The 27,570-nt window shown below is 43.1% G+C and overlaps 1 protein-coding gene across 15 annotated transcripts in view; it reads right to left on the bottom strand.

The window, feature by feature from the left end:
- The window catches only part of LOC130211498 (NACHT, LRR and PYD domains-containing protein 12-like), a 295,374-nt gene that overhangs the window by 243,366 nt on the left and 24,438 nt on the right, over nt 1–27,570 (bottom strand). For 2 of the 15 annotated variants that reach the window (XM_056442258.1, XM_056442259.1), the window contains exons 1-10: nt 14,905–15,386; nt 13,183–13,245; nt 12,868–13,019; nt 12,653–12,784; nt 12,469–12,523; nt 10,802–11,030; nt 8,856–10,722; nt 8,596–8,769; nt 3,026–3,199; nt 1,258–1,431 (exon numbers count right to left, since the gene is read on the bottom strand). In XM_056442258.1, coding sequence (XP_056298233.1) covers nt 1,258–1,431; nt 3,026–3,199; nt 8,596–8,769; nt 8,856–10,722; nt 10,802–11,030; nt 12,469–12,523; nt 12,653–12,784; nt 12,868–12,956 — 2,894 coding nt within the window. In that variant the 5' untranslated portion in view covers nt 12,957–13,019; nt 13,183–13,245; nt 14,905–15,386. Of the gene's footprint in view, nt 1–1,257; nt 1,432–3,025; nt 3,200–8,595; nt 8,770–8,855; nt 10,723–10,801; nt 11,031–12,468; nt 12,524–12,652; nt 12,785–12,867; nt 13,032–13,182; nt 13,246–13,374; nt 13,961–14,904; nt 15,389–27,570 lie in introns of those variants that run through there. The other 13 variants (XM_056442263.1, XM_056442262.1, XM_056442251.1 and 10 more) reach the window with 12 other exon arrangements.

Genomic DNA, 27,570 nt, shown 5'->3' with positions numbered 1-27,570 from the left:
TGGTTTCATCTTCTTCTGTAAACAGACATTTAGTTAAAATCACGTCAGTGAAAGAAGAAGAAAAGATGACAGAAACAATCTGTTCATCATCCAATCAGATGAGTTCATGTTTTAATGTGAACTCCACTTCACAAGGTTTCCTGCAGCTGGTAGCAGACGTGTAGAAGCAGCTTACGGCCGGAGGATTCATGACTTCAGAGAGAAGATGAACCTGATCACAAGGATCACAACAAGTTTCATTTCAACACTTATTTCATTTCAATGGATAAATGTTTGGTTCTTTATGTGTGAATAAATAACTCTTTTTATGAGGAACATTGACTCACTCAAATATATATATATATAAATATGTATATATATATGTATTAATAAAGTATGGTACATATAGTATACTCATCAATACGCTTTGTGTCTCTCACATTCTGTAGGTGAAGGACAGGGGGCCCCTGTCCCTCTAGCCCCCAACCATCTGGCCCCTGACACTTTGGCCCCTGACCCTTTATGCCCCTGACCCTTTTAGCCCCTGACCCTTTGGCCCCTGACCCTTTGGTCCCTGACCCTGTGGCCCCTGACCCTGTGGCCCCGTCCCATAGGCCTGTTCAGTAATCCATCAGCAGCATGAAGCCAGACAAGTGTCATGATTGTATATCAGGTATAATTAAAATCCTTGAGGTCCAGTTAGAGAGAGTTTCCTCACTAAAGGTCAGAACATCAATGTCAGATATGCGCTCTATGATTTTGTGCCATATGCATTGAAGTAGCCAACAGTTGTATTAACGCGTGTATGTAGTAAACAACTGACTGTCAAGTTAAATAAAGAAAACTAAACTGAATAACATCTACAACATATTTATTATTACAATTTTTCAATTGAACTCTATTCATTATGAATAATCCTCTTATTATAAATACATTATCTTCTCTTATTTCAAGTGAAATAAAGGTTGGATTTAAAACAGATAGCTTTTGAAAAATGTGATTTAAATAAAGGACTTCATTTTATAAAAATATTGAACTGAATTGTCCTGCAGCTTTAAATTCAGTTTCTTCAGGCGTCAAGCGATGTCAATCAAAAGAGCCAAGATATTATATTCTTGTTCTCTGAAAGGAGAAATGTGTGTGCAGGGACTCCATCTGGTTATGAAACCATTTGTTTCAGCTCATTTCTCTCTGGTCACATCAGTGATCATCAATTAATTCATGTTACATTAAGATCATATTGGGCTCTTATCTTTATTTATAATTCAGTGAACCCACCTCAGAGTCTCCAGGCTACAACGTGGACTCTCCAGAAAACCAGTCAGCAGCTTCACTCCTGAGTCCTGCAGCTGGTTTCTACTCAGATCCAGTTCTCTGAGACTGGAGGGGTTTGACTTCAGAGCTGATCCCAGAGAAGAACAGCCTTCCTCTGTGATCCCACAGCCTGACAGTCTGTAAACACACAAAACAACACACAGAGTTTATTATATCAATACACAATGAATCATTATTGACATCATGAACACGAGTGGCTTTCACTTTGGTTTCATCTTCTTGAGTAAACAGACATTTAGTTAAAATCCCGTCAGTGAAAGAAGAAGAAAAGATGACAGAAACAATCTGTTCATCATCCAATCAGATGAGTTCATGTTTTAATGTGAACTCCACTTCACAAGGTTTCCTGCAGCTGGTAGCAGACCTGACCCTGTGGCCCCTGACCATGTGGCCCCTGACCCCTTGACCTCTGACCCTGTGGCCCCTGACCATGTGGCCCCTGACCCTTTGTCCCCTGACCCTTGGCCCCTGACCCTGTGGCCCCTGGCTCTGTCCCATCCATCAGCAGCATGAGGCCAGACAAGTTGTCCATGTCGTGCTTGTAGAGGACGACATGCAACGAGGCAGCTGATGTGAAGTGGAACATGTCACCAGGAAATGAAACACTTGATGGATCAATAGAGCGTATTCACTCACGTGACCACAACAACCTTTGGCGGCCATGTTGGGGTCCCAGCACGGCATTGTTTTGCTTTATTTAATGCCGCTCTTCTTTAGAAATGACCATTATATCCTGAAGGAGACACAATTTCAGTTCAAAGCAGTGTGCTTTGTGATTATGGTTCTGTGCCTCATTGTTGGATGTGGGACTAATGATTCAGAATATGGGTTTATCAGCTCAACAAGACAGGCTATTACTTCAACTTGTCATCTACTCCGGCTTCACTCGGCGTCTGAGCGTTAGGACTGTTCTCATGTGTTTCTGTTGATACATCGGGTTGTGGGCACGTTTCCTTTGACACTCTCGTCAATAATCTCTTTTGCTTTTTCTGACGAAAATCATCAATGTCTTTCACTTGCGCAAAAGGAACTGTGGATGGAAACTTGGGAGGAAGCCATGAACATGGCAACTAACTCCGTCGGGCGATGTCTGCCTTTACTCTGTGATTCATTTCAAGGTAAAATAAAACACTGGCTCCATGGGAACAGCATCAGCACGGCAGCCAAACAGTCACTGCTGGTCCTGAAGGAGCTGGAAGCGGCTTCATCAGACACTCGTCCTGGAGGCGGAGCTGTGACTACGGATCATATATGAACCCAGACACGGGGCGCTTGATGTTCCGACATTTGTGGTATTTCCACAACAAGTATAACGCAGAAATAGTTGTTAATGTCCGATGGTCGATAGCGGAAATGAAAACTGTTTTACAGGAATGTGACCGGGCTATGTGCTGGTAACTAGGGGTAACTAGCGAATTAACCACAAAGTGTTGAGCGAGTAAAATCAGGTAAAAAAGCGTTGCAAATATTCAATTCCAACCGCTGAAATCTTTCTTTGGTAATACAGAAGGACATGAGGTTGCTGGGCTCTCGCATAATCAAACAGCGGACACGATAGCCAGGTCAACTTCTTCTGACATTTAATACGTGGGACCCCAAGATGGCGCGATTGAGATTCTGACGTCACGTGAATACGCTCTATACGTAGATCCATCAAACAGTTATTGATTAACCATGAAGGTGCTACACTAGCAGCAGACAGTGAACCCACCTCAGAGTCTCCAGGCTACAACGTGGACTCTCCAGAAAACCAGTCAGCAGCTTCACTCCTGAATCCTGCAGCTGGTTGTCTCTCAGATCCAGTTCTCTGAGACTGGAGGGGTTTGACTTCAGAGCTGATCCCAGAGAAGAACAGCCTTCCTCTGTGATCCAACAGCCTGACAGACTGTAAACACACAAAACAACACACAGAGTTTATTATATCAATACACAATGAATCATTATTGACATCATGAACACGAGTGGCTTTCACTTTGGTTTCATCTTCTTCTGTAAACAGACATTTAGTTAAAATCATGTCAGTGAAAGAAGAAGAAAAGATGACAGAAACAATCTGTTCATCATCCAATCAGATGAGTTCATGTTTTAATGTGAACTCCACTTCACAAGGTTTCCTGCAGCTGGTAGCAGACGTGTAGAAGCAGCTTACGGCCGGAGGATTCATGACTTCAGAGAGAAGATGAACCTGATCACAAGGATCACAACAAGTTTCATTTCAACACTTATTTCATTTAAATGGATAAATGTTTGGTTCTTTATGTGTGAATAAATAACTCTTTTTATGAGGAACATTGACTCACTCAAGTAAATATATATACATATATATATATATATATATTAATAAAGTATGGTACATATAGTATACTCATCAATACTCTCTGTGTCTCTCTGAGTGACATTCTGTAGGTGAAGGACAGGGGGCCCCTGACCCTGTGGCCCCCTGACCCTGTGGCCCCTGACACTTTGGCCCCTGACCCTTTGGTCCCCTCACCCTTTTGCCCCTGACCCTGTGGCCCCTGACCCTTTGGCCCCTGAACCTTTTTCCCATGACCCTTTTGCCCTTGACCCTTTGGCCCCCTGACCATGTGGCCCCTGACCCTTTGGGCCTCTGACCATTTGGCCCCTGACCCTTTGGCCCTTGACCCCTTATGCCCCATACCTCTTAGGCCCCTGACCTTGGACCTCTGACCCTTTGGCCTCTGACACTTTGGCCCCTGACCTTTTTAGACCCTGACCCTGTGGCCCCTGGCTCTGTGGCCCCTGACCCTGTGGCCCCTGGCTCTGTCCCATAGGCCTGTTCAGTAATCCATCAGCAGCATGAGGCCAGACAAGTTGTCCATGTCGTGCTTGTAGAGGACGACATGCAACGAGGAAGCTGATGTGAAGTGGAACATGTCACCAGGAAATGACACACTTGATGGATCAATACGTAGATCCATCAAACAGTTATTGATTAAACATGAAGGCGCTACACTAGCAGCAGACAGTGAACCCACCTCAGAGTCTCCAGGCTACAACGTGGACTCTCCAGAAAACCAGTCAGCAGCTTCACTCCTGAATCCTGCAGCTGGTTTCTACTCAGATCCAGTTCTCTGAGACTGGAGGGGTTTGACTTCAGAGCTGATCCCAGAGAAGAACAGCCTTCCTCTGTGATCCACAGCATGACAGACTGTAAACACACAAAACAACACACAGAGTTTATTATATCAATACACAATGAATCATTATTGACATCATGAACACGAGTGGCTTTCACTTTGGTTTCATCTTCTTCTGTAAACAGACATTTAGTTAAAATCCCGTCAGTGAAAGAAGAAGAAAAGATGACAGAAACAATCTGTTCATCATCCAATCAGATGAGTTCATGTTTTAATGTGAACTCCACTTCACAAGGTTTCCTGCAGCTGGTAGCAGACGTGTAGAAGCAGCTTACGGCCGGAGGATTCATGACTTCAGAGAGAAGATGAACCTGATCACAAGGATCACAACAAGTTTCATTTCAACACTTATTTCATTCAAATGGATAAATGTTTGGTTCTTTATGTGTGAATAAATAACTCTTTTTATGAGGAACATTGACTCACTCAAGTATATATATATATATATATATTAGGGCTGTCAGCGTTAACGCGTTAATCTATGCGATTAATTTGGCCGCGATTAACGCACTAAAATATTTTAACGCAACTTTGTTTACTTCCGGTGTCGTTGAAGTTGTTGCACTCCTCTGAGTGTCGAGCCGCGGCAGTCCGCTTCCTTCCTCCCGTCTGCTCCTCCATATTCACAGAGAAGCAGAGGGCGACGTGTCGGTGACGCGGGGCGGAAGGTGCAGGTGACTTTTTTTTGTTGCTCCGCCCGATGCGCGCGCAGACACGCCGGCATGGAGCTCTGCGGCGAGACGGAGAGCCGAGAAGAGTGAACGACACTAGAGACAGAATGACATGCTGCTGTAGAGACGACCAACAACAGACGTTTAGTTTAATAAAAGAACAAAGACGGCTTTAAGAAAATAACCTTACATTACTTCTGCTGTAATCTGGCGCTATAGAGAAAATTACAGGGGGGCGGGGCCTCACCCTGATAGAATGGTGGGGGAAACACTGGGATGTGTCACATGCAAAAGCCTTTAAAAGATGAATTTACATGTTTTTGTAAAACCGAGAACATGAGCCCAGACTCCAGAGGGTTAACGTGACATATTTGTCAGTTTACCAAGGCCACTGGTTCTGCTGTTTATGTTAAAGATGACAGGACCAAAGGGGTCTCTAATACACCTTTTCTTACTAATCTGAAGAAACAATTTATCATCCACGATATTAAATACATCGCTGGCACTATGTAGCTCAGCGAAAGTTCAGACAGGAAGACATTGGGTACAGCTGGTTCATTCACAAGTCTTGCAGCGATTACTCCATTAGCTGATTGGGGGCGGGCCCGATGAATGAACCAACCATTTAGAGCCAGCCCAGTTGGGTAAGCCTATCACAGCGTCGTTGGTAACACTTTAAAGTTGTGTTCTCTGCTGCTGTCAGTTGTCGTTTCAGCTCGCGTCAGTTCGTCCCTCCTCCACCCCAGGCTCCTCCAATTGGCGTTGCGGCAACGTCTTGACACCACCACCAGTGTCTGGACTCCATGGGGGGGATTCTGCATGCGCAGATATCAGCATCTCTACCCCTGGTTTATCCTACTTCAGGATGGAGTCCAATCGCCAAAAAGACTTTGCACTATACTATTGTAATAAATGATTGTTAAACTCTAAATACCCGTCTCTCCGATTGAACTATAGGTAGGAGCCTCTTTGAAAACACAGCTCTGTGTGAAGTTTTGTCTTTAAAAAAAGAATACAATTAATCAAGTGTCTAAAATACAAGCTGTCTGAAGGGATTACTCGTTCATTTAGAAGATTTAGAAGAAAAAAAAACTTTGAATTGCGATTAATGAATTTCAAAATGTGCGATTAATTAGTTAATTTTTTTTAATCGATTGACAGCCCTAATATATATATATTATATTTATAAAGTATGATACTCTTTGTGTATCTCTGAGTGACATTCTGTAGGTGAAGGACAGGGGGCCCCTGATACTTTGGCCCCTGACCCTGTGGACCCTGACCCCTTGGTCCCTGACCCTTTAACCTCTGACCCTTTGGCCCCTGACCTTTTGGGCCTCTAAAACTTTGGCCCCTGACCATGTGGCCCTTGACCCTCTGACCATTTGGCCTCTGAACCTTTGGCCCCCGACCATTTGGCCCTTGACCCATTGGGCCTCTGACCATTTGGCCCCTGACCCTTTTAGCCCCTGACCCTGTGGCCCCTGACCCTCTGGTCCTTGACACTTTGGCCCCTGACCCTGTGGCCCCTGACCCTTTGGCCCCTGACCCTGTGGCCCCTGGCTCTGTCCCATAGGCCTGTTCAGTAATCCATCAGCAGCATGAAGCCAGACAAGTGTCATGATTGTATATCAGGTATAATTAAAATCCTTGAGGTCCAGTTAGAGAGAGTTTCCTCACTAAAGGTCAGAACATCAATGTCAGATATGCGCTCTATGATTTTGTGCCATATGCATTGAAGTAGCCAACAGTTGTATTAACGAGTGTCTGTAGTAAACAACTGACTGTCAAGTTAAATAAAGAAAACTAAACTGAATAACATCTACAACATATTTAATATTACAGATTTCCAATTGAACTGTATTAATTATGAATAATAAATACATTATCTTCTGTTATTTAAAATAAAATAAAGGTTGGATTTAAAACAGAAAAGTTTGGAAAAATGTGACTTTAAATAAAGGACTTTATTTTATAAAAATATTGAACTGAATTGTCCTGCAGCTTTAAATTCAGTTTCTTCAGGCGATGTCAATCAAAAGAGCCAAGATATTATATTCTTGTTCTCTGAAAGGAGAAATGTGTGTGCAGGGACTCCATCTGGTTATGAAACCATTTGTTTCAGCTCATTTCTCTCTGTTCACATCAGTGATCATCAGTTAATTCATGTTACATTAAGATCATATTGGGCTCTTATATTTATTTATAATCATACCTGCAAACTCATGCGGGGTGAAAAAGGTGACAACGGGGGGGGGGGGGGCAGGTGACTTTTTTTTTTTTTTTTCACCACACCACATCCACGTTGTTTGAAGCCTCAAAGCTTTTAGAACCACAACTACAGTCATTTTATTGTTCTGACCACAAATCTAAATAATGATAATAAACAGTTTAAGAACAAAAGGTCCTCCGCTCTGACTCAGCCCTATGATGATAGTAATAACAAATATACATTGTCATTTTATATAATATGGTTAAAGTCATTCATGAACCAACTTCCTTTTGTTTAGCCTGAACAGTCCTCATGGACTTCTCCCTGAATCTGTTCTGTCTCTACCTGTTTGTCACGATACTCAAATTATAACTTCTATACATATTACATACCTGCCATAAATATCATGATACCCGATCCCAGAATTCAATACAATACCATAAAACCAATATGGTACCATAAATACGAGACTGGTATATTTATCTATAATAGGAGTAAATAAAACATCTGTATGGTTCACTTTTTACCAACTTTTTCAACACTTAACAAATGACAGTAATATTAGTATTAATACAGCCAGATATGAATGAAACTACATGGTTCCATCATAGAATTGATGATCACTATGAGGCCGTTATGACCAGAGGATCCACAGTTCATCAGGAAGAGCAGCTGGAGAGTTACACAACTTTACAGACTGAAACATTTCACTTCTGGCATATTTTTATTCTTTAAGCCGAAGTCTCTAAAGCTGCGCCACTTCTCTCGCTGTGAGCTGCGCAGCGCAGTGTGCGCAGACAGCTCGACACGGAGCAGCGCGTGCGCTCTGATCGCTCTCTTAATGAAGTATCGATACTAAAAATATGCTAAATCACATCGTGTTTAACGTATGGGTACTTTGTTAGCATCGCTACACCGTGCAGCGTGACAGCAGCAGATGTAGCGGACTAACATTCAAGCTAACCTGAACCCCCAAACGATGTCGACATCTGAACGCTGATTGGCCGAGACGCGACACGTCCATCAAAGATGTTTTATTGCGAAGAGCACCACTTCACACTTCTCTCCGCGTCTCACTGCAATCTCAACGGCAGCGAGCCAGGTGAGCCAGGTGAGCCAGGTGACACCCCCCCCCCCCCCCAAAAAAACAAACAAAAACTCTTCGGATCTCCACGATTCACGTGGATGACCTATTTTGAGGTGACAAGTTTGCAGGTATGTTATAATTCAGTGAACCCACCTCAGAGTCTCCAGTCTACAATGTGGACTCTCCAGTCCAGCAGAGAGGAGCTTCACTCCTGAGTCCTGCAGCATGTTGTTACTCAGGTCCAGGTCTTTCAGACTGGAGGACTGGGAGCTGAGGACTGAGGACAGAGCTCCACAGCTTCTCTCTGAGAGGTTACAGTCCTTCAGCCTAAGGGAGGAACAGAGATTAATACAAACAACATGTTTAATCAAAGTAAAACATCAATCCATTTAGTAATGTTAACGTATCCATACAGAGCTTTGTTGGAGGCTTTGACCACCGGCATCAGCCTCAGAAGAGCCTCCTCTGAAGCAGAGTATTTCTTCAGGTCAAACACCTCCAGATCTTCTTCTGATGACAGTAAGATGAAGTCCAGAACTGACCACTGAGCAGGAGACAGTTCATCTGTGGAGAGACGTCCTGATCTCAGCGCCTGTTGGATCTCCTCCACCAGAGAACCATCGTTCAGTTCATTCAGACAGTGGAACAGATTGATGCTTTTCTCTGGAGACACATCCTCACTGATCTTCTTTTTGATGTACGGGACTGTTTCCTGATTGGTCTGTGAGCTACTTCCTGTCTGTGTCAGCAGACCTTGCAGAAGACTCTGATTGGTCTCCAGGGAAAGACCCAGGAGGAAGCGGAGGAACAAGTCCAGGTGTCCATTTGGACTCTGTAAGGCCTTGTCCACAGCACTCTGGTAGAGATGTTTGAGTTTAGGTTCTGCTCTCAATACTTTATGCCGACCAAGGCCTTTAGCTCCTGGTTGTTTGTCTGCCATCAGGTTGACACCAGAGTTGCTGAAGGTCAGATGGACATGAAGAGCAGCCAGAAACTCCTGAACACTCAGATGGACGAAGCAGAACACCTGGTCCTGGTACAGTCCTCTCTCCTCTCTAAAGATCTGTGTGAACACTCCTGAGTACACTGAGGCTGCTCTGATATCGATGCCACACTCGGTCAGGTCGCATTCATAGAAGATCAGGTTCCCTTTCTGCAGCTGATCAAAAGCCAGTCTTCCCAGAGACTCAGTCATCTTCCTGCTCTCTGGACTCCAGTGTGGATCCGTTGCAGCTCCTCCATCAAACTTGACCATCTTCACTTTGGACTGAACCACCAGGAAGTGGATGTACATCTCAGTCATGGTATTGGGCAGCTTTCCTCCCTCTGTGGTCTTCAACACGTCCTCCAGAACTGTAGCAGTGATCCAGCAGAAGACTGGGATGTGGCACATGATGTGGAGGCTTCGGGAGGTCTTGATGTGGGAGATGATCCTGCTGGCCTGCTCCTCATCCCTGAACCTCTTCCTGAAGTAGTCCTCCTTCTGGGGGTCAGTGAACCCTCTGACCTCTGTCACCAAGCCAACACAGCCAGGAGGGATCTGATTGGCTGCTGCAGGTCTTGTGGTTATCCAGAGGCGAGCAGAGGGAAGCAGTTTCCCCCTGAAGAGGTTTGTCAGCAGCACATGCACTGAGGTGGACTCTGTGACATCAGTCAGGACCTCATTGTTGAGGAAGTCCAGAGGAAGTCGACACTCATCCAGACCGTCAAAGATGAACACAACCTGGAACTCTTCAAACCTGCAGATTCCTGCTTCTTTGGTTTCAGTGAAGAAGTGATGGATAAGTTGCACCAAGCTGAACTTCTTCTCTTTCAGCACATTCAGCTCTCTGAACGTGAATGGAAACAGGAAGTGGATGTCCTGGTTGGCTTTGTCTTCAGCCCAGTCCAGAGTGAACTTCTGTGTTAGGACTGTTTTCCCAACGCCAGCCACTCCCTTCGTCATCACTGTTCTGATTGGCTCCTCTCTTCCTGGCGAGGCTTTGAAGAGGTCTTCTTGTCTGATGGGTGTTTCTGGTCTGTGTGGTTTCCTGGATGCTGTTTCAATCTGTCTGACCTCATGCTCCTCGTTGACCTCTGCAGTCCCTCCCTCTGTGATGTAGAGCTCTGTGTAGATCTGGTTCAGGAGGGTTTGGTTTCCTGCTTTAGGGATCCCCTCAAACACACACTGGAACTTCTTCTTCAGGTTAGACTTGAGTTCATGTTGGGCTGCAGTCACACACTGGAACTTCTTCTTCAGGTTAGACTTGAGTTCATGTTGGGCTGCAGGCACACCAGTTTCTGGAATGACAACAATCACAGATGAACTTACTGAGTGGTGGTCTTCTGTTTCATTGTAAAGTCTTTAAAATCCTCTTACTGCTCTGCAGACAGTCAGCCAGCTCCTCCTGCTCCATTCTCCTCAAGAAGTTTAGTGTGATCTTCAGAAATGCTTCCCCGCTGCTCCTCATCTGCTCTTCATCCTCACCGTCCAACACCTCCTCATCTTCCTTCCGACCCGCAGGGCCTTCTGGGTAATCTGGATTTAGGGCCTTTTGCATCTTCTTCAGCTCGCTCTTCATAAAGCTGACAATGTTCTTCTCAAGCAGCTTGAACAATGGAATACAAGTATATTACTTGTTTTTAAAAATATTTTAAATGGTGTATTGAGGCCGATTCAAAGCTTTGAAATGTTTCCTTAATTTAAGTTTCTAGCTTTCATTTTACATCAAAACTTTACAAGTGTGTATTTTATGAGTATTGTTTTATTATTATTTTCTCAAAAGTGTTTAACCTAATCTGTGAACATCGTGTTAATGTAGATTGTAAATACTTTCAGGGAAATATTGTTGTAAATCTAATCCAATAATACCAACTGACAATGAAAAACAAGCACAATTCTCCATCTTCAATTAAAGACCATAATGTCTTGAGTGTCTAGATGTTGACATCAGAGGTCAGAGGAGGTTTAATACATATGGTTCGGCTAGGACATTAGCTTTAATCCATGTTTCATCAAGTTAGGGCCGGGAATCCCGAAATAACGCAGAATCAAGTAGTATTCATACCTGCAAACTTGTCACCTTTCGGTGAAATTCGCCGTTTTGAAATCAAAATAGGTCATCCACGTGAATCGTGTGGATCCGAAGAGTTTTAGTTTTTTTGGGGGGGGCCAGATGCCAGAAGTGAAATGTTTCAGTACTTTGTCTCCAATGCAGACAGTCTGTAAAGTGATGTAACTCTACAGCTGCTCATCCTGATGAACTCTGTATCATCTGGTCAGATACAGACTAAAGGCCTCTTAGCGTATAATCAATGCTATGATGGCTCCATGTAGTTTCATTCATATCTTGCTGTGGGCTAATACTAATATTACTGCCATTTGTTAAGTGTTGAAAAAGTTGGTAAAAAGTGAACCATACAGATGTTGTATTCATTAATAGTATAGATAAATATACCAGTCTCGTATTTCTGGTATCGTATTGAATTCTGGTATCAGTATCTTGATATTTATGGCAGGTATCGTATAGAAGTTATAATGTTAGTATCGTGACAACCAGGTAGAGGCAGAACAGACTCAAGGAAAAGTCCTTGAGTCCTTTAACCATATTATATATAATGACAATGTATATTTGTTATTACTATTATTATAGGGCTTAGTCAGAGCGGAGGACCTTTTGTTCTTAAACTGTTTATTAATATTATTTAGATTTGTGGTCACTTTTTTCACCCCTCATGAGTTTGCAGGTATGAATATTGAAACTTCTCCAATCAAACAATTCCTGAGATTCCTTTTTGTGCTTGCAAGCTTGGCGGTGATTAGCGAGTCAGTGCCACACACAAAAGCTCCACAAGTGAGTTCATCCCTACAGATAAATAACTCAGCCGTTTAAATGATATTAGGCCTGAAGGTGAGACATAGAGGGCGTGGCCTCTTTGATTGACAGGTGGACGTCTCCTCTGTAGCTCCACCTGCTCGTCTAATCTCCATCAACGATCCAACTCTTTGACCATCTCTATATGTTATACAGTCTCTGACTCACACACCTTAAATATGGGGTCCAGGTCTCCTGGGATCACTTGGGATCTCTGTTGCTGAACTCTTTGGAGAAAACAAAAGTACAAGTTGTATATTATGTTCTGTCTTAAGGAATCCTGAAGTCAAAGGTAAAGGAGGGTCTGACCTCTGCTGATGGATCCTGATAGAAACAGTCGCCTAATGAAAGCTCACCTTAGTTCAACAGGCTGAACTCCATCTTTGAAATTCACAGGTCTTCCCATACTCTTCAGGGACACACAGCTGGGTCCAGGTCCAGGTCCAGGTCCCGGTCCAGGTCCAGGTCCCGGTCCAGGTGAGTCTGGTCTGCTCAACACAACACACTCAGAGCTTAGAGGGTGAGTCATGACGGAGGAGTGGCGTGCCATGGAGAACGGTCCTGGCCTCACCTCTGAGCTTTGGTCTGGCTGTCATGTTCCCCACACAGAGAGGTTTTAGAGGGAGGGACTCCCTCCTCTCTGTCCTCCCACTGATGCATAGCAGAGTCCACACCTTCACACACACACCTGCTGCACAACACTCACGTCACAGGACACACACACTGCAACAGAAGCTGTCAAACCGGTTCAGACGCACATTTCATTCATGAGTCAAACTCAAGTTGCTTCAAGGTTTTAGCACTTATTTTATTATAAGACGTGCTCACTCTAACTGTACAACAAACATTTCAAACAAGTCATATTGAATGATTTCAAAAGACTCACCTGGTGTTGAAGCAGATTTTTCTTAGAGGAAGCAAGCGTCTAGCCACGTTCCACAGTCGGTTTCTATTGCAAGAAAAATAAAGTTACTATTTGGAGGCGTACGTCGTTTTAATTTGAGAAAGGACCCACTTTAAGAAAAGGCCTCCATTGACAAATAACATAGTATTTATTTCCCTAATGGCTGCGTACTACCTTCTTATCTGGAGACTTGGCTAGAACGACCAATTTGTGGCTTCTTCCGGTAAAGGGGGGCTTAGTGCCACGTCCTATTAACCCTTGTGTTGCCTTAGGGTCAATTTGACCCGAATTAATATTTAACCCTCCTGCCGCCTTAGGGTTAATTTGACCCCATTCAATTTTTAATGTCGGTGTTCTTTCGGTGGTCAACAAACAAACATAAAGTGCCTCACACTTAAACTTGGAAAACAATATTAATTCTAATAATTTTCTGGAGGTTTTAATTGCTGGCATCAAATTTAACCCAAAGGGTAAAATATGTTAATAAATATAAAGGTAACAGGAGGGTTAAATATTGAATCGGGTCAAAATGACCCTAAGGCAACAGGAGGGTTAAGAAACAGAATAAACAACAAGGATTAATAACTACAATACAATTTGTATAAACAACTATACATTAAAAGTCTTAAATATAATGTTTTCTGCTGTACTATTTTATTGTTTACATGTAAACATGTTTGCTGCTGCTTCAATAAATTTGACGATGAATAAAGTATTATATTATCTTAAGTAACATTGGCCACTTACACACACAACCATCACACTGAAAAAGCACTCACTACCCCCCCCCCCCCCCCCATCCCACGCCTTCGCCTGCTTTGCCCCCCCAGGGTGACAGGACGGGGTCTGCGTCCGGCGCCGTGACGGCGAAGGACCGGGCTGGCTGCTTGTCGGTGCTGGTTACCTTCTGCCCCCAATGACGGGGCTATCGCCCAGTCTTTGGATTACCTCCCCTCCCCCCTTCCTACTCGTTGCAAGTCATGTCTAAGATGTATGTGCTTATGTGCAATGGTGTTTTTTGTTTCTCCTGCTCCCACACTGTACCCCTCTAGGGGCATAGTCGGGGTGGCTTTTCTTTTCTCGCCTCTCTTCCCTCATGTTATGCTGTCATCTTTCATCCACCCTTTCCTAGATGGCGCCGCGGACGGCGCCTCGGTGTCTTGGTGCGCGATTCTTGCACCTTCCGCCAAAAAAAGTTCCTCGTTTGTTTGTGAAAACATTCTTTGGCAATAAACCTGTTTCTGATTCTGATTCTGATTCTTAATACTGAGCACAAACATGCTTTAATTCAATCTCAGCCCAGGAGGATGGATTTTTGTTAAATGTTAGTTGGGCTCAATTAAATAGAGTATTGTGTTTTGTCTCTGGTGATGTGTTGTCTTCATGACGACAGACACTCAAAAGCATTAGTGAAAATGTTTCTGAAACATTTCCCTTCTAACACGTGAAGACCACCAAGCCAAAACATTGACCGCATTAAGCCATGAGCTTGTAGCTCCTTGGCAGCACGCTTAACACATGAACGTGTCTCCTCGTAGAACAAGCTCCCACATGACACGACGGCATTCTAAACATCTCCCACCGCAAACACCAAACACATCTCTTCCGAGTATACCGAATTATGTAGCTTTACTAACTAAGCTCAGCCTGTAGCTTAGCGTCAAAGGCGTTAGCCTAGCCTGTTTGTTACTAGCTTCGCCTCACTTTTAGCTTGGAACTGAAACCAGTCGCCGCGCCGTTTACCAGCGCCGTGTACAGCGCCGTGTCTCCGCGACCATCAAGGTTCCATGATGTAAAGAACGTGCCTTCTTCTACTTCTACTTCTTCTTCTTCTTCTTCTTCTTTAAATTTGAATGGCGGATCGCAACCAACTTGCCTAGGTGCATACCGCCACCTACTGTACCGGAGTGTGCAGATTCATGTATAACTGTACTAACTAACTACTCAAAAATAAAAAATAAAACGAAATAATCCAATAAAACAAAACAAAATACTAATTAACTGCCCAACTACTGACCACGCCAACAGACCGACTCGCCACGAAATATAGTGGCGTGTGGTGGATAACATAATTCACCCACGGAACTATGGGTGGGGGGAGTGTTTAGCACGGACCCGTTTAGCGGACGGAACGACCGTCCAGTTTAGTCCGGTTTTGACTTGGCGAATGAACGTCTTTTGGTATTGTGTTCATTAAAGCTTTGTGCTGGATACTCCGCCTCCGACTCCCGTCTCTCGGCACTACAGGCGTCTCTTTTGGTTGCGTGGCATATATAATCAAGCTTCATCAGGCTGAAGAATAACATGCAGAAATTGGCGGAATATATTTCAAAATAAAATTTCATCAAGCTAAAGAATAACATCCGGGAAGCTAAGAAGGCGAAGATATTTCAAAATAAGAGATGTTGTGACATAACACCAGCCTGGTCAGGCAAATGAACACACAGTTAACGCAGCCCCTGAACGATGGCATTGTGTGTTCTTCAGGCACGTGCACAGATAGAGCCCGAGTGGTGCTGAAGCTCCTCCCCTTTGCCCTGGATGAGTAAAGTGCCCTTTTTGCTGGAGACACATTTTTTTCATTCATCAGTATTTAAGAATAAAAGTTACTCTTTCTGTCATCAAGTCCCCCCTGCTCACGAGGCCCCCACTCTATCCCAAGCCAGACGCGGTGCCACCGTGGGGATTACCGCTGAACGACGCCATCTCCCGCCGGGCTCCTCCACTTCCTCCTCCACGCAGTGCATAACGTCACAACTGGTCCGACGTTTCCTAAAAAAATAAATAAACGAAAACTCAAGAAATCCGTGATTTAAAAGCCTCGTCCAGCTGTTTACTGACGTTAGTTATGTTAGAGTAGAGAGAGGGAGAGAGAAGAGAGAGAGAGGAGAGAGAAAAAGAGAGAGAGAGTTCTTATTCCATTCTAAATAATGGGCTAGTCTAGGATTTGCGTGGCCAGACTGAAAAAAAAATCATAAGGCCTCTCTGGTATTGTTCAGAGGGCCAAATGTGGAGGCGGCCTTAGTTTGAGGACCACTGCTCTTGGCTGTCTATCAATATCGCTCATTTTGAAAATGACGTAAGAGGGCAATACGGATCCGTATCAGACCAGCGAGGAGGGCGATCGTGGCTGGCATGAAGACCCATTAGCCAATCAGAACGCTTGTACTGTTGTTGCAATATAATAATTCATCTTTATTCATAAAGAAAATGTAAGCTAGTGGTCTGATGCTGCCAGAGGAGACGAGGTCAAGGACAGCGTCATCAGTGTATTGATGATAATGCTTCAACTCTGTCAGAATTTTTTTTTGGCATTGGGTGCCCTTTTTTTTGGTTTGAGTACCTGCCCCCCAAAATGTCTGTGCACGTGCCTGGTGTTATTCATGTGAATGTGGAATGGAACACAGGTCTCTGGGTCACAAGGCAAGCACCTATAGCTCTGCGCCACTTATTAGATGTAATTGCATCAGCTTTAGTGGGTAACATTATTGTGAAATTGAATCAATTATGGTTATTGGAAGGACACATTTGTGGCAGATTGAAGGAAGTCCAGTTGAGCCAGTAGGTGGCGCTTTGTGTCTGTGAACATATCCATGCATCATATGTCTCTAAGTGAAGTGTAGAAAAAACCCAGATAACATTATTTTTGCCTTAGCCTGGAATCAAAAACAGGTCTCTGTGTCACTAGGCAAGCACCTATTGCTCTGTACCACTGATTAGATGTAATTGCATCAGCTGTAGGGGGTAAGATTATCGTGAAAGTGAATAAATTAGGGTTATTTTACTTTTCAATCGGTGTTCCTCGAAGAAATGTGCTTGTTTCTTTGTGTGAATGTGTTCAGGCCTTGACTGGCATCACACATGATTTTTGAGGGAAGTATTGGATGAGTTTAAGCAATAGACATAAAGAAATCACAGAAAGTACACAATTATTGGCAGTAAAAACGTCAATTTCCTACCGACGAAAAGTCCGTTTTTTTCACAGTGTTCATTGTTCAAGTCTTGAGATTCTATAAAACTTATTTTGAGCCGATTCTGTTGGCGTTTTGGGGTAGAAATCCTTCTCAGTATATAAATGGAAAATGGCCAAATCACAAAACGGCAAAACGCCCAAAACGCCAACTTTGGTGAATTATTGTGCGCCCTTACGGTTCAAATTGCACGAAATTTGCTGTGAATGTTTCAGGCTGCATTCTGCACATATCCTGAAAGTCTGGGTTTTTTTCACAATAGTGTTGAAGTTATGAGAATTACAAAACAGGACACGCCCCTAAAATGTTCGTTGGGCCATAGATGCTTACCACAATGATATATTTGAAAAACGATGATAGATCTTAGATCAGTGGTCGCCAACCCGTCGATCGCGATCGACCGGTCGATCTCGGAGACGTTCCCTGTCGATCTCCAAAATAAAATGAAAATAAAATCAGAAAAGCCGATCTCACGGAGGTAAGACCTGGCAAGTCGGCAATAATCTCGGCAGTTGCACATGCACAGGCGTAACCTGTAAATGCCAGTAAATTTACACTAAGGTACAGGCATTACAACATTTATTTATTGATGACGTGGTTGTATGTCCTTGTTTTGAACTTGTGTAATATGTAAAGTTATGAATAAAGGTCTTTCTGCATTTCCCCTGCGCCTCACTCGAACATTTTCTGAAGTGTCTTCTGAAACGTTTTCTTCCTGATTGGAAGATCGACGTCAGAAAAGATCTCCACCTGATTTTAATGAACGCCTGAAAGCGGGTTCTCTGACAGCCGTGTTGTCAGCTGTGCTCCCCGAAAGAGGGGAGCGTACCAAGTGAGCAGGGAAATGCAGAAAGACCTTTATTCATAACTTTACATATTACACAAGTTCAAAGTACAAGGACATACAACTACGTCATCAATAAATAAATGTTGTAATGCCTGTACCTTAGTGTAAATGTTTACGTTACGGCATTTACAGGTTACGCCTGCATGCGCAACTGCCGAGATTATTATGACTTGCCAGGTCTTACTCCGTGAGATCGGCTTTTCTGCTTTTGTCCTTCAAAACAAAAGCTCAACATTGAGCTTTTTCTTGTCTGATGGAGCAATCTGGTTTACTTGAAAGTGATTGCAATTATATTTATTCTATTATTTGAAAAGCACAGATGCAGGAGTCACAAATGGTGATTCTCATATTTATTATTATTATAATTATTTAAATCTGAGGATGTCTTTAGAGCTGATGTGAATGTATTCACCAACGGGCTGACTTCAGAACCAGTCCCAGATGATAAAACTTTCATGAATACCACATTTGCCCGAAAAACTCGTCAGTGAAGTTGAGAAAATCACCAAATCAAAGACCAGGAGCTGGATTACTGACAGCAGCTCACAGACGGCCTCAGACTGTCTGTCTGTGCTTATGAACTAACTACAAGCTCACAGACAGAGTTCAGTCACAGCCATCACACTGACTGGAGTCACATGACTTGATGGCATTATGATGAGAGCTGAACTTACATGAGTTGCACTGACTGATCATGTTGTCAGTGTCGTGTTGTAATGTAAATAAATACAACATTTATATTGGTAGTTCATCCAGCTGCTCATTGAAATGTGTTTTTTCTTGTTCATATTGTGTGTGGTGAACAAATATCTTACTTTTTATATTGCACTTAAATTCTGTGTTCCTGGTCTCATCAATTTGAAAGCTGGACCAATGTGTTTTGATTTCATTCAATTAGAATTAGGCCAAATAAAAAGCCTCAAGTCATAAGTCCAGTCTGGACCGTCATTTTCTCTCAACGCCTCAATAGGTAGATCTTGCCGGTCATGAAGGTGGAGGTCAGTGATCTTGGGCTCAAAAAGGTTGGTGACCACTGTCTTAGATGATATAGCTTCCATAATCATTATCTCCAATGGGTTTGGTATGAATTGGACCCCGCATGTCGGAGCAAACGCCTCTGATGTGTTTTTCACAAAATTCAAAATGGCCGAAAATTTAAGTAGGCGGAGCTTAGGGTCCTGAGAGGCTTTTTTGTAGAGCAGGTCCAAGTGGACTTGGGGGGAAAAAACTAGTCATTTGAACATACTGGGTGAGGGGCATCGCCGGTCAAACTTCCAGGTGGCGCTAGAGAGCAGAGTCAGGAACCTTTTTTGACTGGGAGAGCCAAAAAAGCCAAATATTTCTAAATATATTTCATTGAGAGCCATATCGTATTTTTAACGTATGATGAATTAAATATGTCTTGTCAAAATGTGTCGGTATTGTGTGGTTGTTATGCTACTGATCAAGGACCACTAAACATGTTTCAAAGTGTAAATATCTCATTAAGGTAACCAGTTGTTTCAGAACCCTTCCACCAAACTGTTCCCATGAAAATATAAGAAATGTGACAAAATGGATCAATATATAAATTACTTGAGCTGAAACTAATATCTGGTTAGCACACAGACTCGCATCTTAGAGTGGTTCTGACCCTGTGCTAGTGCACAGAGTGTGCATGTTGCACTCAGACTGTTTAGACTTTGAACTTCCTTTCCTCATTTAGGTTGCAAACCGGAATTGAACTTTGAAGTCGCACAGCTGTGAATGACTATTAATACTTCTTTTTTTTTAATTTATCGTAGCCAGTACAACAATTAAATATTATGTTGGACACAAAGCACATCCAGGGGTGGATACTTATTGTAAGTCGCTTTGGATAAAAAGCTGCCTGTTAAATGACATGTAATGTAATGTAATGGATGGAGTTTAAGAACGGTTCATGCTTGAAAGCACAGAAATACATCGAGATCAGCTGTTTCAGTCTACTATGATAAAATATCAGAGCGTTTTCCCCGCTATCTTCCCTAAGGACCCTTAGCTGTCCCACGCGCCTGCATGAACTTTACTCAACGTAAACAGCAGGCACGTGCACAGACATTTTGGGGGGCAGGTGCTCAAACCAAAAAAAAGGGCACTCAATGCCACAAAAAGAATTCTGACAGAGTTGAAGCATTATCATCAATACACTGATGACGCTGTCCTGACTCATTTCCTCTGGCAGCATCAGACCACTAGCTTACATGTTCTTGATGAATAAAGATGAATTATTATATAGCAACAACAGTACAATCGTTCTGATTGGCTAATGGGTCATCATGCCAGCCACGTATCGCCCTCCTCGCTGGTCTGATACGGATCCGTGGTCTTCTCTTGGTCATTTTCAAATGAAGCGATATTGATAGACATCAACAGACATCCTCTGAACAATACCAGAGAGGCCTTATGATTTTTCAGTCTGGCCACTTAAATCCTAGACTAGCCCCTGTTAAATAGAACGGAATAAGAATGTACCTCTCTCTCTCTTCTCTCTCTTTCTTCTTCACTCTCTCTTCACTCTCTCTCTCTCTCTTCCTCTCTCTACTCTAACATAACTAACGCCAGTTAACAGCTGACGAGGCTTTTGAAATCACGGATTTCGTGAGTTTTTGTTTGTTTATTTTTTAGGAAACGTCGGACCAGTTGTGACGCTCATGTTTTCGTGCAGCGCTAATGTTGTGGTTGATCACAAAACAACGTCAGGGACAAACACCGTCAGGACCTGTGTGTCTGGTGCTTTCACCGGGTCAGAGGAGAAAGAAGGCGGTCCGTAATGCGTAATGTTATTTCGTTTTCGTTTCATTCCAAATAATGGGAATACGGAAATCACGTGGTTTTCGTTTCCGTTTGAAAACCAAAACGCGAAAAACGGGAATACCACCTTCGGTCATTTTCTGCTGTCTGGAAACCAAAAACGACAGAACGGAAGTGCTTAAAATGAAGTCAAAATAAAAGCCAGTGATACATATTACGTATTGACCTTAGAAGAATATTAATTAATCAATATAAAGAATAAATAATTAAACCGGGATATTTTAACGATGCAAACACATAGCAGGAATAACGTTAGAAGAATATAATTTAGTCAATATAAAGAATAAATAATTAAACCTGGATATGTTAGCAACAGTGGTAGACGAGCGGGAAGTTTAATATTCATGTTTGAAGTCAAGAATCACCTTCTCACTTAATGTGTGTGTGTGTGTGTGTGTGTGTGTTTTGAAACATAGGTTGGAGGAGCAAGAAAGACTGTCCCACATTTACAAAGAAACAAATGGTCAATTTGACCGCAACATAACAGGAGGGTTAATGTAGTTGACACTACAAAGGGTTGCATTTGGGTAACTGAGTTTATTCTGTGTTTATCTTTCGAGTAGACGTGTTTAGGTTCGCCACTGCTATATACACCCTTTTGCACTGAAGACGCCAAGATGGACTCCAGCCTGTTACCTTACTTAGATATTGTACAACAAATGATGCATAGTGGCTGTAGTGATGTGGACATAAAACACTTGATATTTGAATGTGGCTTATGAGAGGGAAACGTCCGTAGCCAATATTCGGAAGTTTTGTAAAGACCACGGGTTAAAAAGACAGCGAGTGATCGGACCAACAACTTGAAGCTGCAGTTCTCAATGCAATAACACAGTAGGGTGCAGTTAATTTATTTGTGAAAAATGCATACAACGTAACTATAAGTGTGTGTAAGGGTTAGTATGTTATACTTTAACCCTCCTATTATATTCGCTTTCTTACATACAGCCGTCATGCTCCCGGGTCAGTTTGACCCAAAAGTGGTCAGAAACAAAAACATCCTAATAACTATAGTTTGTACCTCATCACCAACACCATTACTAACAATCCAATCAGTTTTAGTGGAATTGGAGTTATTCACCCCTCCATAGATTTAATGAAAAATACATGTTCAAACAATTTTTTAGGTACATTGAAAAAATCTAAATTAAATTGCATTAGTTTACTATAACATGTATATTCTCCTTTTATTACCATTTAGTAGAACAATTTCATGGGGTGATGTAGATAAATAGAGATGAGACACCTGTGTTCAGGGTCATAATGACCCGCCCACTAAAAATCAAGCCAAATGTGTCATGCGCAGTCCAGGTTGTCGCAACGAGAGAGGACCCAAACGCCGACATTATTGCACAAAAACAATCTTTACTCCAAGAAACCAGAACAGGACGACAAAACACGGACCAAACAGTACGAGAAGCCACACTGGGAATGAGACGAACAGGGGCACATGTACACAGGCAAGGTGAGAGGATTGGACAACGGGGAACGAGACACAGGTGAACACAATGAGGCGGGGCCAGCAATCACAGAAGAAACAATCAGGGCCAGGCAGACAATCACAGGAGACAGGCGACACAAGGACTTCCAAACAAAGACACAAACTAAACACACAACTCCAGATCATGACAGTACCCCCTCAAGGGACGAATTCCAGACGGCCAAGCGTTCCCTGAGGTGGTGGAGGAGCCGGAGGAGGTCCAGCTGCAAGCTTGATCCGGGGCGGAGCTGCAGGACGATAACCAGGCCGAAGCGCGCTCTGGAGGGCGGGCCGGAGGACAAGAGCGGGAGCTAGGGACCGCCCAGGAGAGGAAGTCCCAGGGTACCGGGGTCTGGGGATGGGGCTCTGTGGGACCAGGACCAGGCGACGAGACATGGGAACCAGGGCTGGACGGACGGTACAGGGAACTGTGACTGACCGGGACGGAGGCGGCATGGGAGAACCGGGGCAGCAGGCGGACGGAGGCGGAACACCGAGGACAGGAGCCGCGACGGAACACCGGGACGGAACCCGAACATCGGGGCTGGAGGCGGCGTAGCGGAACTCCCGGGATCGAACCGAACATCGTGAACTGGAACCGGAACACCGGGGACCGGAACCGGAACATCGTGGACTGGAACCGGTGACGGAACACCGGGGACTGGAACCGGTGACAGAACACCGGGGACTGGAACCGGACCATCGTGGACTGGAACCGGTGATGGAACTCCAGGGACTGGAACCTCGGGGGCTGGAGCCGGTGACGGAACACCGTGGACTGGAACCTCAGGGCTATCAATATCGCTCATTTTGAAAATGAGGGGGGCAATACGGATCCGTATCAGACCAGCGAGGAGGGCGATACGTGGCTGGCATGAAGACCCATTAGCCAATCAGAACGCTTGTACTGTTGTTGCAATATAATAATTCATCTTTATTCATAAAGAAAATGTAAGCTAGTGGTCTGATGCTGCCAGAGGAGACGCAGGTCAAGGACAGCGTCATCAGTGTATTGATGATAATGCTTCAACTCTGTCAGAATTTTTTTTTGGCATTGGGTGCCCTTTTTTTTGGTTTGAGTACCTGCCCCCCAAAATGTCTGTGCACGTGCCTGGTGTTATTCATGTGAATGTGGAATGGAACACAGGTCTCTGGGTCACAAGGCAAGCACCTATAGCTCTGCGCCACTTATTAGATGTAATTGCATCAGCTTTAGTGGGTAACATTATTGTGAAATTGAATCAATTATGGTTATTGGAAGGACACATTTGTGGCAGATTGAAGGAAGTCCAGTTGAGCCAGTAGGTGGCGCTTTGTGTCTGTGAACATATCCATGCATCATATGTCTCTAAGTGAAGTGTAGAAAAAAAACCCGATAACATTATTTTTGCCTTAGCCTGGAATCAAAAACAGGTCTCTGTGTCACTAGGCAAGCACCTATTGCTCTGTACCACTGATTAGATGTAATTGCATCAGCTGTAGGGGGTAAGATTATCGTGAAAGTGAATAAATTAGGGTTATTTTACTTTTCAATCGGTGTTCCTCGAAGAAATGTGCTTGTTTCTTTGTGTGAATGTGTTCAGGCCTTGACTGGCATCACACATGATTTTTGAGGGAAGTATTGGATGAGTTTAAGCAATAGTTTTTAACATAAAGAAATCACAGAAAGTACACAATTATTGGCAGTAAAAAAACGTCAATTTCCTACCGACGAAAAGTCCGGTTTTTTTCACAGTGTTCATTGTTCAAGTCTTGAGATTCTATAAAACTTATTTTGAGCCGATTCTGTTGGCGTTTTGGGGTAGAAATCCTTCTCAGTATATAAATGGAAAATGGCCAAATCAAGCAAAAGACGCCAAAAAACGCCCAAAACGGCCAACTTTGGTGAATTATTGTAGCGCCCCTTACGGTTCAAATTGCACGAAATTTGCTGTGAATGTTTCAGGCTCCATTCTGCACATATCCTGAAAGTCTGGTTTTTTTTCACAATAGTGTTGAAGTTATGAGAATTACAAAACAGGACACGCCCCTAAAATGTTCGTTGGGCCATAGATGCTTACCACAATGATATATTTGAAAAAAGATGATAGATCTTAGATCAGTGGTTTCGCCACGACGTCGATCGGATCGACCGTCGACCCGGAGACGCCGCATCCCCAAAAAAAAAAATAAAATAAAATCAGAAAGATCCACGGAGGTAAGACCTGGCAAGTCGGCTAATCTCGGCAGTTGCACGCAGGCGTAACCTGAAAATCGTAAACATTTACACTAAGGTACAGGCATTACAACATTTATTTATTGATGACGTAGTTGTATGTCCTTGTACTTTGAACTTGTGTAATATGTAAAGTTATGAATAAAGGTCTTTCTGCATTTCCCCTGCGCCTCACTCGAACATTTTCTGAAGTGTCTTCTGAAACGTTTTCTTCCTGATTGGAAGATCGACGTCAGAAAAGATCTCCACCTGATTTTAATGAACGCCTGAAAGCGGGTTCTCTGACAGCCGTGTTGTCAGCTGTGCTCCCCGAAAGAGGGGAGCGTACCACAAGTGAGGCGCAGGGGAAATGCAGAAAGACCTTTATTCATAACTTTACATATTACACAAGTTCAAAGTACAAGGACATACAACTACGTCATCAATAAATAAATGTTGTAATGCCTGTACCTTAGGTTTACGTTACGGCATTTACAGGTTACGCCATGCGCAACTGCCGAGATTATTGGCGACTTGCCAGGTCTTACCTCCGTGAGATCGGCTTTTCTGCTTTTGTCCTTCAAAACAAAAGCTCAACATTGAGCTTTTTTTCTTGTCTGATGGAGCAATCTGGTTTACTTGAAAGTGATTGCAATTATATTTATTCTATTATTTGAAAAAGCACAGATGCAGGAGTCACAAATGGTGATTCTCATATTTATTATTATTATAATTATTTAAATCTGAGGATGTCTTTAGAGCTGATGTGAATGTATTCACCAACGGGCTGACTTCAGAACCAGTCCCAGATGATAAAACTTTCATGAATACCACATTTGCCCCGAAAAACTCGTCAGTGAAGTTGAGAAAATCACCAAATCAAAGACCAGGGCTGGATTACTGACAGCAGCTCACAGACGACCTCAGACTGTCTGTCTGTGCTTATGAACACTACAAACTCACAGACGGGATGATCACAGCCATCACGCAGCTGAGTCACATGACTTGATGGCATTATGATGAGAGCTTAACACATAGGTTGCACTGACTGATCGTATTTGTCAGTGTCGTGTTATAATGTCAGCCCCAACATTATATTGATGATTCATCCAACTGCTCATTGAAATGTGTTTTTCTTGTTCATATTGTGTGTGGTGAACAAATATCTTCTTTTATATTACACGCCCAAATTCTGTGTTCTGGTCTCCATCAATTTAGAAAAGCTGGACCAATGTTTGATTTCATTCAAGGTAGAATTAGGCCCAAATAAAAAGCCTCAAGTCATAGATCCAGTCTGGACCCGTCATTTTCCTCTCAGCATACTCAATAGAGTGATCTTACCGGTCATGAAGGTGGAGGTCAGTGATCTTGGGCTCAAAAGGTTGGTGACCACTGTCTTAGATATGCTTCCATAATCTCATTATCTCCAATGGTTTGGTATGGTTGGACCCTGCGTATAGAACAAGCGCCTCTGATGTGTATTTTCACAAAATTCAAATAATAGAAAATTTAAGTGGCGGGCTTAAGAGATTCTGAGGGGCTTTTGTGAAACAGGTCCAAGTGGACAGGAAAAACTAGTCATTGAACATACTGGGTGAGGGGCATGGCAGTCCAAACTTCAGGTGGCTAGAGAGCAGAGTCAAGACCTTTTGACTGGGAGAGCCAAAAAAAAAAGCCAAAATAACACCTAAATATATTTCATTGAGAAACCATGCTAGTATTTTAACACATTATGATGAATTAATATAATAAAATATTAATACATTATTGTGTGGTTGTTGCGTTGCGATCAAGGACCGCAAACATGTTCAAAGTATAAATATCCCATCAAGGTAACCAGTTGTTTCAGAACCACACAGCTGTTCCCGCTGAAATATAAGAAATGTGACAAAATGGATCAATATATAAATTACTTGAGCTGAAACTAATATCTGGTGGCGCAGCACACAGACTGCGCATCTTAGAGTGGTTCCCGACCCCTGTGCTAGTGCACACAGAGTGTGCCACGTTGCACTCAGACTGTTTAGACTTTGAACTTCCTTTCCTCATTTAGGTTGCAAACCGGAATTGAACTTTGAAGTCGCACAGCTGTGAATGACTATTAATACTTTTTTTTTTATTTATCGTAGCCAGTACAACAATTAAATATTATGTTGGACACAAAGCACATCCAGGGGTGGATACTTATTGTAAGTCGCTTTGGATAAAAGCGTCTGTTAAATGACATGTAATGTAATGTAATGTGGATGGGTTTAAGAACGGTTCATGCTGAAAGCACAGAAATACATCGAGATCAGCTGTTTCAGTCTACTATGATAAAAATATCAGAGCGTTTTCCCCCGCTATCTTCCCGAAGGACCCCTTAGCTGTCCCAAGCGCCTGCATGAACTTTACTCAACGTAAACAGCAGGCACGTGCACAGACATTTTGGGGGGCAGGTGCTCAAACCAAAAAAAAGGGCACCCAATGCCACAAAAAGAATTCTGACAGAGTTGAAGCATTATCATCAATACACTGATGACGCTGTCCTTGACCTGCGTTTCCTCTGGCAGCATCAGACCACTAGCTTACATGTTCTTGATGAATAAAGATGAATTATTATATTGCAACAACAGTACAATCGTTCTGATTGGCTAATGGGCAGTGGTGTATAGTAACGAAGTAGAAGTACTTCGTTACTTTACTTAAGTAGTTTTTTTGTGTATCTGTACTTTATTTTACTACTTATATTTCTGTTTACTTTTACTTTTACTTCACTACATTTTGCAATGAAAACTTGTACTTTTACTCCGATACATTTCCCCTGAAACAGTATCGTTACTCGTTACTACGGAAAAAAATAATCATGAGAAACATCCGGGCTGTTGTGGAACACGCAGGGACCTGAACGCAGCATGAACACCAGGTTGGGGTTCAGGGTCCTTGCCACGTGTTTTCTTCCCAGTGATGCCCAGGATGCAGCGAGCGGCTACAGATACGACTCATTTCATGTGGAGCAGCAATGGGAAACTACTCGAACCACGGGGGCCAAGATCAACGTCCGTGG

The sequence above is a fragment of the Pseudoliparis swirei genome, chromosome 21 (assembly GCF_029220125.1).
Source record: "Pseudoliparis swirei isolate HS2019 ecotype Mariana Trench chromosome 21, NWPU_hadal_v1, whole genome shotgun sequence".
In the NCBI taxonomy this organism is placed as follows: Eukaryota; Metazoa; Chordata; class Actinopteri; order Perciformes; family Liparidae; genus Pseudoliparis; species Pseudoliparis swirei.
The sequence above is the reverse complement of the archived record's forward strand: the minus strand, read 5'-3'. Positions and strand labels throughout refer to the sequence as shown.